The following is a 14,213-nucleotide window of genomic DNA, read 5'->3' as shown; positions in this document are numbered from 1 at the left end:
CCCTTTCCTTCCCAGTTTTTTTAGTTCTCTCCACTTTCTTTGCCTTTCCCTGTTTCGTTTTTCTTCCCCCCAGATTGCTTCTGCTTATACTCAGCAACTTACACCAGCGCTTTGTGTTTGGCGCCTGTGATTTAGGTACGGTGTGAATGGGCAGATACTGGCGCCCCTAACCCGTCTGGCTGAAGGGTCTTTTTGCTCTTTGCCAAGTGTTTTTGTGTGCCTATGTGTATGTATGTGTTCGTATGCGTGTGTGTTTGTTTTGTATTTATTTTCATTTTTGTTTGAGTTGGGGTTTTTTGGGTTCTTTCTTTTCTTTTTTTCCCCGCTGGTTATTTTCCGTTACGAGGGTATTGTGTGTTCTGCACCCCAGATCAGTCTAAGAGATCCCGGATTGAAGTTGGTCGCCACGGGATGATTTTCCAGCATCCTGCTGTAAATCCTTTAGGATCGCCTGGCGTTCCTCTCCAGCAACTTATGCCAACGGCGCAAGGTAGGAATGTCGCTGGGGGTCGCCAAGGCTTAGCTCTTGTTTTTTATTTTTTATTCTATTGCTTAAGTTTTCCGATGTCTGGTCGGAAGTCATCCATGTCGAATCAATCATACACGGCCGCCACCCTGGGGAAAAAAAATCAGCCCTCAAGATAGCTGCAGGATCCCTGCTGCAGTTGCGTGTTGTAGCGTCAACATCTCCAGTCAGATTTAACTAGTCTCCTAGTATAGAATTACATGCAAGAAGATTCAAGCAATGAAGACCTTCAAAGGACCGATCCATTGTGTTCTCAAAGGGAAGAGGCCTTGTCGTCATTTTATCATTCATGTATTCTATGGTTTTTCCAAATCATCTCGCTTCATCCATTCCTTGCGTTCTGAAGATTGGCTCCAATCTTCCTTGCTGGAAATGAACCGTCCCCACCCCAGGCCATTTCATTCGTTCCATTTTGGCTGATTGGAAGATGATGGATATTCGAGGGGGAAAACGCAGAAAGAAGAACACGAAACAAAGATAAGCTCCAAAGCATCAAAGCTCTTTCCAGCTATCCACGTTTTCTGTGTGTGGTGATATCCATTCTTTCTTTTGTTAAGTCAGAATCATTTTCACACACCCCGCTCCCCATCTTCTTTTTCCCCTCCAGAGCTCATCGTCACTAATGTCAACCCGCAGTGTCATTGCATCTGCCTACCCTCTTGTGTTCTCCGCCCTAGAGGCACTCGTTTTTATTAGTTCTTCCTTTTTGAGTTCTCCCTTCATCTTTTGTTTGTCTCCCTTCGTTTTTCGTCTTCAGTTCCAATCCAGCGTTCCCCTCAGTTGTTCACAGTGAAAACCCTCCTTGCCTAGGCACCACCCTTGACTAAATAAAACAGGAAAATGGCACCACTTTAGTTTTTAGACTGTCTGTTGTGTTCCGTCTGTGTCCTTCACTCCGAAGCTGCTGGTGTGTGTTGTACAGCTCAAAAGCTCTATGGCTGACGTTGGCAAAGTGTCTTGCTTCCACATGTCCTAGTGTCCTGACATTGTGTCTACTTGGATGATGTCATTGTGTACCAACGTCCTGTGTCCATAATCGGGTCAAAGACGTCCAAAATGAAATTGTCCTTCAGTGTAACGGATACCTTCTGCTGACTGTAACTGTAAAAAAAACATGACTTTATTTATTTATTTATTTTCCAGTGAATTCATGAAAGCCTTGGCTGTCATCCAGTCACTTGAAACAATTTTAAATAATCATGTCTTTTTACAGTTACAGTCCGCAGAAGGTATCCGTTACACTGAAGTACAATTTCATTTTGGACGTCTTTGACCCACTCCCGTGTGCAGGCCTGGATTGCGCTTCCGTCGCCTGAGCTGCTAAATCCAGGCCACCCCAACCCTGCTTCTCACCCACCCTCCTTTGTTTCTTTTGATTTGTACGCCTTTTTTGTCCATGCCAACCTCACTCCTCTGCTTTGCAATGGCATAAGGGCTTCCATTTTAGACAAAGCCAGTACCTTGTGCTTCATGCATGCCCAATCTGTGGTGTCTGTGCTTACCGTAATTCCTTCTGTTTCCCTTCCTTTTCCTCCTTTCCTCTTTTCTCTTCTCTTTTTCAGTTTATTTTTTTATTATTTTTTTTCTCTTTACTTCTTTTCTGTTTTTTGTTTTCTTGTTATTTAATACAAGTCTTGTGTAAGTATATGCATGGAGTGATATCAGTAGAAAGTCATTGTTTGATACAAAATAGTAATTTAATTTTTCTCATGAACATGATCATAATGGTTTCTATTACTAGAAACATGTAGACGCCACAGTTTTATGTTTTTATTATGATTTGTAATGTAGCCATCGTACATGTGTAGTTGTCATTAGTTATCAAGTATGCTTTTTATTAGTAAATATTCTTTAAGTATTTACGCATCACATCATGCTCTTGCAAGTTAGTCTCCCAGTGGGGCTTTAAAAGCATTGAAACTGCTGGTTGTTAATGGCGTCAAAAATCAACCAAGCGGCAGCAACTCAGATTTGTGTTCCAACATTCAACCTTGAATTTCACTTCAGAGCTACCTTGAGAAGAACGTCCATGCAATGTTCCAGTTCAGTAATTGTGTTTGTCAGCACAGCAGTATTTCAGTTCTAGTAGGGCATGTAATAATCGTTGTTGTTATAATATAAATGGTGCTGCTGTTGCTGCAACGAGGTGATGAACACCCATATCTTGTGGACTCCCCTCCTCACTTCCCCTCACTTCATGCACCCCTCTCTCACTCTCTACACCTCCTTTCTCTTTTTTAAAATTCTCTCTCTCTCTCTCTCTCTCTCTCTCTCTCTCTCTCTCTCTCTCTCTCTCTCTCTCTCTCTCTCTCTCTCTCTCTCTCTCTCTCTCTCTCTCTCTCTCTCTCTCTCTCTCTCTCTCTCTCTCTCTCTCCATTTTAAACCCCTTGCTTTCACCTCTGCCCCTGCCCTGCACAACATGCCCTCTTTCCTCCTCCTCCCCCTGCCTTAACACCCTCCCCTCCAAAACAGGCGGCATGCCCCCCACCCCGCAGACCGTTCAGATCGCCGGCCAGAAACCCAACCAGCAGCAGTACGACCCGTCCAAGGGCCCTCCCGTGCAGAACGCGGCCAGCCTGCACACCCCTCCGCCCCAGCTGCCCGGCCGCCTGCCCCAGCTGTCCATGGCCGGGCTGCCCCTGGCGGCCCTCTCCCAGCAGCAGCAGCAGCAGATGGTCCTGGAGGCGGCCCAGGTGCAGGTGTCCGGAGGAGCAGCAGCATCAGCAGCCGCCGCCGCAGCCCTGCAGGCCCAGGGCCAGATGAAGGTACTGCTGCCTGGGCCCCAGCTTATAAGCTTTTATTCACCTTCACTTGGGGACCCTTCTCTCCAGACTGTAATACTGTTTTCATGACATGTAAGTGAAAATCAAAATGACGGTGTGAGAGAAATAAATCATTAATTCATTCATTCATTCATTGAAGGTGGTGGGGGCTGGAGCTGCAGCGGCAGCCGCAGGGGCCGTGCTGACGGCGGTCAACCCCCACACGCAGCTCCAGGCACAGCTGCAGCAGCAGATGCAGCAAGGCCTGCACCTCCAGATGCAGCAGGCAGCGCAGCAGGGCATGCTGCAGCCAGGACAGGCGGTGAGTCGCTCTCATTGGGCTCTCAATGAACACTAGCCAACTGACCAAATGCTGATAAAAGTTCAGTTTGGCTGGGGGGAAATACCAACTTACGTACTAAGTTCTGTCTGATTGTGTTGTCATTTCCCCATCTAACACTGGGGTGTGCTGCCTGTCCAGCAGCAGTCCTGGCTCTTTCACGGGGACAAAGTAACGTGCACTCTTTCCTCCCTGGAGGAACCCTATTCCTCTTCAGGGCCCCAGAGAGGCCGACAGTGATTCTGTGCTGTGCTACAGTATTAAGATTTTTTTTTTTTTGTGGTCAGTAGTTTTGGGGCAGTCATGGGTAAGTGGTTAGGGCGTCAGACTTGTATCCCAAAGGTTGCTGGTTGCAAGGTTGCAACTCCCGACCCACCAGGTTGGTGGGGGGAGTAATTAACCAGTGTTCTGTGTCACATTGACAATGGGAGTTTGAGTTTCCCATTTCGGCTTTCGCTTTAGTGAGACTGTTCCATTTTTTTAATCTCTGATTTTACTGTACATATATCATTTTATACAGATTGACTTTTTTAGATTTAATAGTTTTTTTGGGGCTGGCATTGAGATTTGAGGGAAAAAACACTGCTTATCAATTAATCGTAGATCAATCGATAAGGTCAATCAACTTAACAATTAATGAATTAATCGATAATTTGCATCCCTAGCTTTGATACAGGCTATGGAAAGTTCACGATTCAGGGGTTTCATTACAACTTCTCCCTTCTCACGCAAATCCTCATCCTAACTTTTGGTGAACCCTGTATCACTGTTGCCTGGCCGGCAGAGACAGACGATGAAGTACAGCAGTTCACCATTTGCATACTGCAGGAGCACCAACGCTTAGTTGGTGTGAAACTTCTCCAGCAAAGTAATTATCAAGAATAGACTACATGTCAGCACTCACTTTGCTTTTCCACTTCTCGTTGCTCACATCATATCTGTTTGTTCTTCCAGACGGTGGCTCTGGTGCGTCCAGTGGTGGACCCCAGTCAAGCAGGCGGCCAGCGTCTCATCGCCAACTCCCTGCAGGCCTCGTCCCTGTCGCCCGCCCCCCTCTCCGCGCCCGGCTCCCTGCCCTCCCCCCTGGCCTCTGCTGCGGGGATCCGTCCCACCAACGCCCTTGCCAACCCCAGCCACTCCAAGCTGGCCACTGCCAACGGCACGTCCTCCCTCAAGAGCGGCAGCCTCGGAGGTGGTGGGTCGCAGAGCTCGGCCGGTCAGTCATCCCAGGAGAGCTCTCAGGACAAGCTGGCCGAGCAGGCCAAACTGGTGAGCAGAGGGGGCAGGGTAATCGTGGGGAGTTTGTGGGGGCTCGCATCTGGAATTTGTTCCTTTTTTTCAGGTTGAAATCCAAAGTGTTAAACATTTACTACAAATATTGCTTAGGCACTCCACCCATAGTGTTATGGCCTACACTACAACTTTCTTGGAATTTAGATTCATGGATGCCACTCCACCTTATTTACCTGAGCAGGGATAAAGGCAGGCTTGAGATGTTAATTATGATTTTTTGCTATTTTGTACCTTTTTGTACTCTAAATTTTAAAATAGTAATTGATAATTCTCTACGTATTGGGCAACTGATTCAACGAGCTCAGCACCTCACATCAACTTCAAGCTTCAATATTGAGTACACAATTCATATGAAATTGAAATATTGATAAAATGATGTGAATTATTAGAGCATTAAACTCTGCCATGACATGTTTCTCAGGAGACTGAAAGGAAAATAAAGATCCGCAACACTGTTTGATGCTCCCAAAAATGTTATATATATTAAATGTGCTATTAAATTTTAGGAGCATCAAACAGTGTGGCGGACCTTTTATATCCCTTTCAGTTGCCTTATTTTTGGTCCAGCACCTGTGCTACTGATGTGCGCGCATTCTCTGACTTTTTGGATGTTTCATCTCAGGAGAGCCAGATGCACCAGCGCATTGCGGAGCTGCGTAAGGAAGGCCAGTGGTCGGCCAGCCGTCTGCCCCGGCTGCAGGAGTCCTCACGCCCCAAGTCCCACTGGGACTACCTGCTGGAGGAGATGCAGTGGATGGCCGCCGACTTCGCCCAGGAGAGGAGGTGGAAGATGGCCGCCGCCAAGAAGGTAAACAGCAGAGACATATAGGGTGGATTCCAATATGGAGACCTGCATCCTCCACTTGTGCCTGTGGCCTCGCATTTTGCTGACGCCCCACCTCTGTGGAGAAAACAATCAAGTTTCCCCACTGTCAGCCTATAGCAATTTTTGGCGGACTGTTCCTTATTCACCATCCCGATTGCAAATGAGGAAATGTCATTTGAATTGTGCTTTTGCAAGATATTGAATTAATTTTGTCGTCAGTGACATCATCAGGAGGTCACAAGCAGGCGAGTGAGCAAGGGAGGATGGAAGTCTCCATATTAGAATATATATATATATATATAATATATATATATTCAGAGGGTACATTCCATAATCTGAACTCCCGTCCTCAGCCTGTCCTCGTCCTGTGCACACTTTGCAGATGCCCCGCCTCCGTTGAGATAACAAAGTTTCCCTGTTGTCAGCCTAGCCACAACAACTTTTGGGGGACCCATTCAACATCCCCATTGCAAACAAGAATTAATGAACTTTGTATTGCGCTTTTGCAAGATATCACCAAACCCCACATTGCTCCACTGACTATAACCAATACCATGTAAATAATAAGTAAGTCGTTTTGGATGAAATCGTATGCTAAGAGAAATGTAATGTAATGTTAATTACAGAAGAATACCAAAGACTGCACCTCTTGAGTAGAGTATCATCTCATATGGCAATTAGAATGTTCCCTAAATCCTATGGTGAGTGGAGATGTATTCACCCTGCTCTGCACAGGCATGATGACCATCCACCTTGACTATCATACATGTGTGTTTTTTTCTTAGGGGTGTATGTCTGTCTGTCTGTCTGTCTGTCTGTCTGTCTGTCTGTCTGTCTGTCTGTCTGTCTGTCTGTCTGTCTGTCTGTCTGTCTGTCTGTCTGTGTATGTCATTTCCCCATCTAACACCAGGGTGTGCTGCCTGTCCAGCAGCAGTCCTGGCTCTTTCACGGGGACAAAGTAACGAGCACTCTTTCCTCCCTGGAGGAACCCTATTCCTCTTCAGGGCCCCAGAGAAGCCGACAGTGATTTTGTGCTGTGCTACAGTATTAAGATTTTGGTTGCAAGGTTGCAGCTCCCGACCCATCAGGCTGGTGGGGGAGTAATTAACCAGTGTTCTGTGTCACATTGACAATGGAAGTTTGAGTTTCCCAGTTGGGCTTTCACTTTAGTGAGAATGTTCCATTTTTTTCATCTCTGTGTTCAGCTGGTTCGCACGTGTGCCCGTTACCATGACGAGCAGCGGAAGAGTGCTGAGCGTGTGAAGAAGGAGGAGGAGATGCGCATGAGGCATATCGCCGGCACCATCGCCCGGGAGGTGGACTTCTTCTGGTCCAACATCGAGCAGGTACACTACCAACACCCCTTGGTTATCCAAGCCTGTTTGATGCATAATCTACCTTGGTTCCGTAGATCCACATATTGAATGTCTTTCTTTGCACAAAAAGTATCCGCTCTACCCCAGGGATTCTTAAGCATGGGGCGGTGACGTCGAAAAGACTTCATGACTATCAAACATGTGTGTTTTTTTTTCTTTGGGGTGTATGTCTGTCTGTCTGTCTGATTGTGTTGTCATTTCCCCATCTAACACCGGGGTGTGCTGCCTGTCCAGCAGCAGTCCTGGCTCTTTCACGGGGACAAAGTAACGAGCACTCTTTCCTCCCTGGAGGACCCCTATTCCTCTTCAGGGCCCCAGAGAGGCCGACAGTGATTCTGTGCTGTGCTACAGTATTAAGATTTTTTTTTTTTTTTTGCGGTCAGTAGTTTTGGGGCAGTCATGGGTAAGTGGTTAGGGCGTCAGACTTGTATCCCAAAGGTTGCTGGTTCTTACGTCGAAAAGGTTAAGAGTCCCTTCTCTACCCAACTCATCCTGTGCTTTGCTGTGTCTGCCCCTTCCCTCCAGGTTGTGGAGATTAAGCTACGCTTTCAGATTTATGAAAAGCAGCAGAAAGCCATACGGCTGCAGAAGACCAATAGCAAAGGTAACATTTCCTCAGAGAAGGGGGAAAAAAACATCTACCCAAATGTATACCCTTATCGTGTTACTGCTATGGTTTGATGACATTGTGTGACCTCTGCTGTGGTTTTGATGTCTTTCCCAGGTCAGAGCACGAAAGCAGCAACCTCAGCGAAAGAGGAGGAGGAGAAGAAAGCAGCTCCATCTGTGAGTCATCAATTGTTTTTTTGTATCACACTGCGTGAACCATTTTCCACATTTCCACGAAGGTTAGAATGGTGAACCTGCAACCTCCTAATTCTGTGAAGTTTAGAGTGCCCACAATCTGTGCTTAGGCCTTTTTTGAAATGGCTTGTGGGTGGTTTTGCACAAAGCCTGCATTGTGCATCTGTGTCCTGCTAACTATTACACTTTGGAGCTGAGAGGTTGGTAAATGTTTGACTGTCTGCTTTCTTTTTCTCCTTACCAAAGGAGCAGCGATCTTCAGGCAGGAAAAGGAAACACAGCACCACCCATTTCGAGGAAGAAGGTAAAATACAAACCCAATACAAACGTATTAATACATCATGTCTAACGCAATTAAGGATTTAAAGTTCAAATAAGTCTTTGTGCACAGGCCTTGAGTAATGCAGGTGCAGGTGTGAGGCAGGAGAAGGTGAACAATCAAGAATATTCCGAAGACACCGCTCACTGCTTACTGTTGTTTTTGTTACGTTATTTCAGTAAGCAGTATGCGGTGTCTTCTTTATATTCTTCTTTGTTAAGCAATCGGGATTTAACTTAACTCGCCCCATTTCACTTCCTTTCGAAATGTTAACGAGTAAAGGCCCCATGGTCCGTAATTAGAGGTATAAGGGCGTGATATAGGCACCCCATTCAGATGGTGTAATAACTAGTGTGTTGATGTGTCATCAGCGGAGGACGAGGAGAGCACCATAGAGGAACAGGAGGCCATGGAGGTGGAGGCGGACCAGAAGGCCGAGCTGGAGGACCTCGCCAAAGATGGTGAGCGGAGAGGAGAGGAGAGGAGATGCCTTAACCATGCTCTGGACCAGGGATGTCAAACGCAGGCCCGTGGGTCAAACCTGGCCCGCAGAGTCTTTTTTTAAAATTATTTTTTTTCAAATGTGTACAACAGTTGGACCACATACACCGTAAATGTATAGTGCATAAAAAAATCTTAACCGACTACCGAGCCTCGATAACCGGTGGTTGACCGAAAATTCTACATGTGCTATTTATGATACCCTGCCCTGTCGCGTGTCTTTGTCTGCCCGTGAAATTAGTTATGCCCCCATTTTAGAATGGTTAGCCTTCTGTCACACAATCTTAGTTTGTGCCCTTTGTATTATACATTTTCCCCAATCAAGATGAAATATCGATATCAAGATAAAATCGTATGCTAAGAGAAATGTAATGTAATGTTAATTACAGAAGAATACCAAAGACTGCACCTCTTGAGTAGAGTATCATCTCATATGGCAATTAGAATGTTCCCTAAATCCTATGGTGAGTGGAGATGTATTCACCCTGCTCTGCACAGGCATGATGGCCATCCACCTTGACTATCATACATGTGTGTTTTTTTCTTAGGGGTGTATGTCTGTCTGTCTGTGTTGTCATTTCCCCATCTAACACCAGGGTGTGCTGCCTGTCCAGCAGCAGTCCTGGCTCTTTCACGGGGACAGAGTAATGTGCACTCTTTCCTCCCTGGAGGACCCCTATTCCTCTTCAGGGCCCCAGAGAGGCCGACAGTGATTCTGTGCTGTGCTACAGTATTAAGATTTTTTTTTTCGGTCAGTAGTTTTGGGGCAGTCATGGGTAAGTGGTTAGGGCAGGGATGTCAAACTCAGGCCCGGGGGCCAAATTTGGCCCGCGGAGTCATTTTATTCGGCCCCCGAGATCATTTCAAATGTGTATTACAGTTGGCTCACATACACCATTAATATACAGCGTAACACAACTTGAACTGAAATTTGCTGTATCACAGGATATTCAGACACATTTGAACAGACAAATATGATGGGAAAGAGTGTATGTGAAATTTAACTATGAATATGAAGTGCATGAATGCACAATTTTAGTTCATTTTTATAAATAATAGTTACGTTCGGCCTACGACCTTTGTTCCAGATTTTGATTTTGGCTCTCGGTCAATTTGAGTTTGACACCCCTGGGTTAGGGCGTCAGACTTGTATCCCAAAAGTCGCTGGTTCTTAGGGTTTTAGGGTCTTAGGGTTTACATGCAACTTATTTCATGTTTTATGTGCATCAGAGGCAAAGATATTTAGGTTTTTATAGGCTTCTTTCTCCTCTTCCTCCTCCTGGCCCACTAGCCTACTTGTGGAGGAACAAATGTTTTGTTTTGTGGAGAAAAACAATTGCTTTGCCAGCGCACCGGCAGAGAAAGCTTTAACGTTGATCCGGTCAACTATCGGTTAAATGGCTACCGGGTAACATCCCTAATTGGTACCCTCTCTCTCTCTCTCTCTCTCTCTCTCTCTCTCTCTCTCTCTCTCTCTCTCTCTCTTCCCCCCCCCCCCCCCAGCTGAGGTACCTCTGGATGCACTGGTGAAGCAGTATGCCGGTGCCTATGCGGACGACTTCGATTGGCCACAGCCTGGCTCCCAGAGCGAGGATGAGGAGAAGGAGGAAGTCGAAGGTGAGCGCCATTTTTGGTGCATTTCTGCTTTTGACATCTGTGGGGTCACTGAAAAGAAACACTTGCTTACTCAGTCTATGACTGCATGCCATACGAAACCATTAATGAGTCAATTCCAGAATTACCCATTTTAGCCTGATGACTCGTATATGTTGTTTAACCTTTGGTGCCTGGAGACACATACGCTGCATTCAGGCTCTTGAGATTTTAGCTTAAAGCTGAATGAACACATTCTACTGCAAGATGAAATATCGATATCAAGATGAAATCGTATGCTAAGAGAAATGTAATGTAATGTTAATTACAGAAGAATACCAAAGACTGCACCTCTTGAGTAGAGTATCATCTCATATGACAATTAGAATGTTCCCTAAATCCTATGGTGAGTGGAGATGTATTCACCATGCTCTGCACAGTCATGATGGCCATCCACCTTGACTATCATACATGTGTGTTTTTTTTCTTAGGGGTGTATGTCTGTCTGTCTGATTGTGTTGTCATTTCCCCATCTAACACCGGGGTGTGCTGCCTGTCCAGCAGCAGTCCTGGCTCTTTCACGGGGACAAAGTACCGAGCACTCTTTCCTCCCTGGAGGACCCCTATTCCTCTTCAGGGCCCCAGAGAGGCCGACAGTGATTATGTGCTGTGCTACAGTATTAAGATTTTTTTTTTTTGCGGTCAGTAGTTTTGGGGCAGTCATGGGTAAGTCGTTAGGGCGTCAGACTTGTATCCCAAAAGTTGCTGGTTCTTAGGGTTTTAGGGTTTTAGGGTCTTAGGGTCTTAGGGTCTTAGGGTTTACATGCAACTTATTTCATGTTTTTATGTGCATCAGAGGCAAAGATATGTAGGTTTTTATAGGCTGAGGGCAACTTTCCCAACAAGGGCTTAGGCATTCTGCAGGCGTTTTTTTGCAGGTGCTTTAGGCATCAATGGGGTAACCAACCTCTCTTGTCTTTTCCTCCTTCTTCTTTCTCCTCGTCCTCCTCCTGGCCCACAGAGATGGAGGCTCCCCTGGGAAGCCCTCACGAGGCGGTGCTGATCGACTCTCTGCTGAGCATGGAGCAGCATCGGGGGGCCGACACCTCCTCCTCTGCCTCCGCAGACGGTGGTAAACCACCCAAGGACATTGCTGAGGTGGCGTCTGCCACGGAGGCCATCCTGCCCAAAGGCCAGGCCAAGACCAGCGCCCCGGTGAGTGCATGGCCCGTCATCTTTATTTTGCTTAACAAATAATACAAACCATTGTCTTGCCACAAAAACTATTATTTGATTGTAATGACCTGGGCATCATGGACATTTCATCGAGGCCAGGCCAAGACCAACTGCCTTGTGTGTGCATGGCCTGTCATCTTCACCTCCGCCATGGAGGTTATGTGATCGTATGAGTTTGTTGTGTGTATTCGTCTGTTTGTTCGTTTGTTTGTTTGTTCACGGTGTGTGTGTTACTGTCCACCAGATGGCAGAGGTGCGCACTGAGCGTTTTTCTAGTTTGTAGTGTGTGGAAGAGGGGGAGGCTGGTGGGGCGGTTCAGTCGAGATTTTTCTGACCAAATAACACAAACCATTGTCCTCAAACAAAAACAAGTTTTTGATTGTAATGACCTGGGCATGAAAATTTCATCAGACATAATCAACATCTGTATATTCACTCACAACATACAATGCAGTATAGACAGTTCAGTAATACAATACAGCTTAGTTTCCTGTTCTTTGTTTTCCTCTCAGACAACTCTGTACAATCATGGTATTGCAATATCATTTATTTCCTGTCCTTTGTATTTTCCCCCCCTTTTTTCTCAGGCGCGTTTCCAGGCTGCGTCGCTGCTGCACGGCTCCCTGCGTGACTACCAGCAGGTGGGCGTGGACTGGCTGGCCAACCTGCACAAGAAGCACCTGAACGGCATCCTGGCAGACGAGGCCGGCCTGGGCAAGACCGTGCAGACGGTGGCCTACATGGCTCATCTGGCCTGCAACGAGGGTAGGACAACCAGCAAGCTTTCAAATCAGTGATGGGCGGCCTCCGTTCAGAAGCTGACAGTTGTGTTTTTAAAAAATATATATTATTACACAGGCTTGAGCATCAGTTATCGTTGTATGATGCTTCAAAGTATTCAGGACAGATGAAATTGAAATGTTTTGACTATATTGTTAACCACTGTAAGCAAAATTCTTGCCCGTGCCCGTGGTCTATTTCTGCGGAACACCTGTTATTTTCTTAATTTCTGTGTGTGTGTGTGTGTGTGTGTGTGTGTGTGTGTGTGTGTGTGTGTGTGTGTGTGTGTGTGCGTGCCTGTATGTGTGTGCCTGTATATGTGTGTGTGTGTGCCTGTATGTGCGTTCGTGCGCAGGCATCTGGGGTCCTCACCTGGTGGTGGTGCGCAGCAGTAAGCTGCTGAGCTGGGAGATGGAGTTCAAGCGCTGGTGTCCCGGCCTCAAGATCCTCCTCTACCTCGGCAGCCCTCGCGAACGCAGACGCACCAGAGCGGTACGCAACCTTCCCCCTCTCCCTTTCAAACCCTCTGTCAAGTAGGCTTTGTCAATTTTTTTACATGCGCTGGTCATACAATGAATTGAAATTACGTTGCTTACTTCCCATGCAGGCACAGATATAGTGTGGACATAGACAATTATACAGAGACTGTATACATACATTACACCTGGAGTACATATACACTATACGTGCATACATACTCTGTGCTCTTAAAAAAAGCAATTCTTAAGACACATATCATAGTTGTTGGTGGTGGCCTTATTTTGTAAATCTAAGGTAAGTTCCAAGCAGAGAATGGTTAAAAAAAAAAAAAAAAAAAAAAAACGGTGTGGTGAGGTTTAGCATTCTAACCAAAATGAAATGTTTTTTAAAAATTGAAAACAAAGTGCCCTTTTTTGCTTGTGTGTCTGTTTCTGTGTGTGTGTGTAGTGGTGGTCGGAGGCGAACAGCTTCCACGTGTGTGTGACGTCCTACAAGCTGCTGATGAAGGACCAGAGCCACTTCGTGCGGCGCCGCTGGAGCCACCTGGTGCTGGACGAGGTGCAACTGCTCAAGAACGTCACAGAGAAACACTGGGAGACCATCTTCAGCATCAAGAGGTATTACAAACACACAGGCATACGCACATACGCACACACGCACGCACACACACACACACACACACACTGGGAGACCATCTTCAGCATCAAGAGTGTGTGTGTGTACATTTACATCACATTCAGCATTTACATCACATTCCCTTCGGTACTTTCTTTTGTGTGTGTGTGTGTTGTCATTCCCCCATCTAACACCGGGGTGTGCTGCCTGTCCAGCAGCAGTCCTGGCTCTTTCACGGGGACAAAGTAACGTGCACTCTTTCCTCCCTGGAGGACCCCTATTCCTCTTCAGGGCCCCAGAGAGGCCGACAGTGATTCTCTCGCATGCAATTCAATTTGTGCTGTGCTCTATTTATAGTGCTGTGGGCTGTGCTCTCTGCTTGCCCCGCATGGGCTATGAAATCATTACTACAATTTCTTCTTATGCTGTATACCTGTATACCTGGACCTCTGGAGGGGCTTTTGTCTATTTGTCTGTGTGTCTGTTCGTCCGCAGTATTTCGGGTTGTCTGTAGGGGGCGTCTAGCATAGACTGGGGGGGCGGACCATCTCTGATTGCTCTTGTTTTTGGGGTGTTTTTGTCATTGTAGCCAGCAGAGGATCCTGCTGATCAACAGCCCTCTGCAGAACACGCTGCGGGAGCTGTGGACCATGATCCACTTCCTGCTGCCGGGCATTACGCGGCCCTACGCAGACTTCCCCGTCAAGGCCGCCACCGACCAGAACCAGGACTACTGCCACAAGCTTCTCATCCGGCTGCATA

General features: G+C 46.6%; 1 protein-coding gene and 6 non-coding genes across 12 annotated transcripts in view; all 7 read left to right on the top strand.

The window, feature by feature from the left end:
* The window catches only part of ep400 (E1A binding protein p400), a 64,432-nt gene that overhangs the window by 4,599 nt on the left and 45,620 nt on the right, over positions 1-14,213 (top strand). For all 6 annotated transcript variants that reach the window (XM_063195370.1, XM_063195372.1, XM_063195368.1 and 3 more), the window contains 15 exons: positions 2,999-3,291; positions 3,449-3,610; positions 4,583-4,897; positions 5,544-5,729; positions 6,953-7,093; positions 7,649-7,727; positions 7,848-7,909; positions 8,174-8,231; positions 8,618-8,707; positions 10,251-10,364; positions 11,362-11,555; positions 12,164-12,341; positions 12,712-12,848; positions 13,284-13,453; positions 14,041-14,213. The exon at positions 14,041-14,213 is cut by the window's right edge and continues 2 nt beyond it. In XM_063195370.1, the coding sequence (XP_063051440.1) occupies positions 2,999-3,291; positions 3,449-3,610; positions 4,583-4,897; positions 5,544-5,729; positions 6,953-7,093; positions 7,649-7,727; positions 7,848-7,909; positions 8,174-8,231; positions 8,618-8,707; positions 10,251-10,364; positions 11,362-11,555; positions 12,164-12,341; positions 12,712-12,848; positions 13,284-13,453; positions 14,041-14,213 (2,352 nt within the window). The remainder of the gene's footprint in view (positions 1-2,998; positions 3,292-3,448; positions 3,611-4,582; positions 4,898-5,543; positions 5,730-6,952; positions 7,094-7,648; positions 7,728-7,847; positions 7,910-8,173; positions 8,232-8,617; positions 8,708-10,250; positions 10,365-11,361; positions 11,556-12,163; positions 12,342-12,711; positions 12,849-13,283; positions 13,454-14,040) is intronic.
* LOC134446558 (small nucleolar RNA SNORA49) lies at positions 3,733-3,866 on the top strand. Its single transcript, XR_010034425.1, has one exon. It is a non-coding gene; the product is annotated as a small nucleolar RNA SNORA49 (small nucleolar RNA).
* On the top strand, positions 6,639-6,772 carry LOC134446561 (small nucleolar RNA SNORA49). Its single transcript, XR_010034428.1, has one exon. It is a non-coding gene; the product is annotated as a small nucleolar RNA SNORA49 (small nucleolar RNA).
* LOC134446556 (small nucleolar RNA SNORA49) lies at positions 7,321-7,454 on the top strand. The gene has a single exon (XR_010034423.1). It is a non-coding gene; the product is annotated as a small nucleolar RNA SNORA49 (small nucleolar RNA).
* On the top strand, positions 9,325-9,458 carry LOC134446555 (small nucleolar RNA SNORA49). The gene has a single exon (XR_010034422.1). It is a non-coding gene; the product is annotated as a small nucleolar RNA SNORA49 (small nucleolar RNA).
* LOC134446557 (small nucleolar RNA SNORA49) lies at positions 10,865-10,998 on the top strand. The gene has a single exon (XR_010034424.1). It is a non-coding gene; the product is annotated as a small nucleolar RNA SNORA49 (small nucleolar RNA).
* On the top strand, positions 13,629-13,763 carry LOC134446559 (small nucleolar RNA SNORA49). The gene has a single exon (XR_010034426.1). It is a non-coding gene; the product is annotated as a small nucleolar RNA SNORA49 (small nucleolar RNA).

The sequence above is a fragment of the Engraulis encrasicolus genome, chromosome 3, assembly GCF_034702125.1.
Source record: "Engraulis encrasicolus isolate BLACKSEA-1 chromosome 3, IST_EnEncr_1.0, whole genome shotgun sequence".
In the NCBI taxonomy this organism is placed as follows: domain Eukaryota; kingdom Metazoa; phylum Chordata; class Actinopteri; order Clupeiformes; family Engraulidae; genus Engraulis; species Engraulis encrasicolus.
This window is presented reverse-complemented; position numbering and strand designations above follow the sequence as displayed.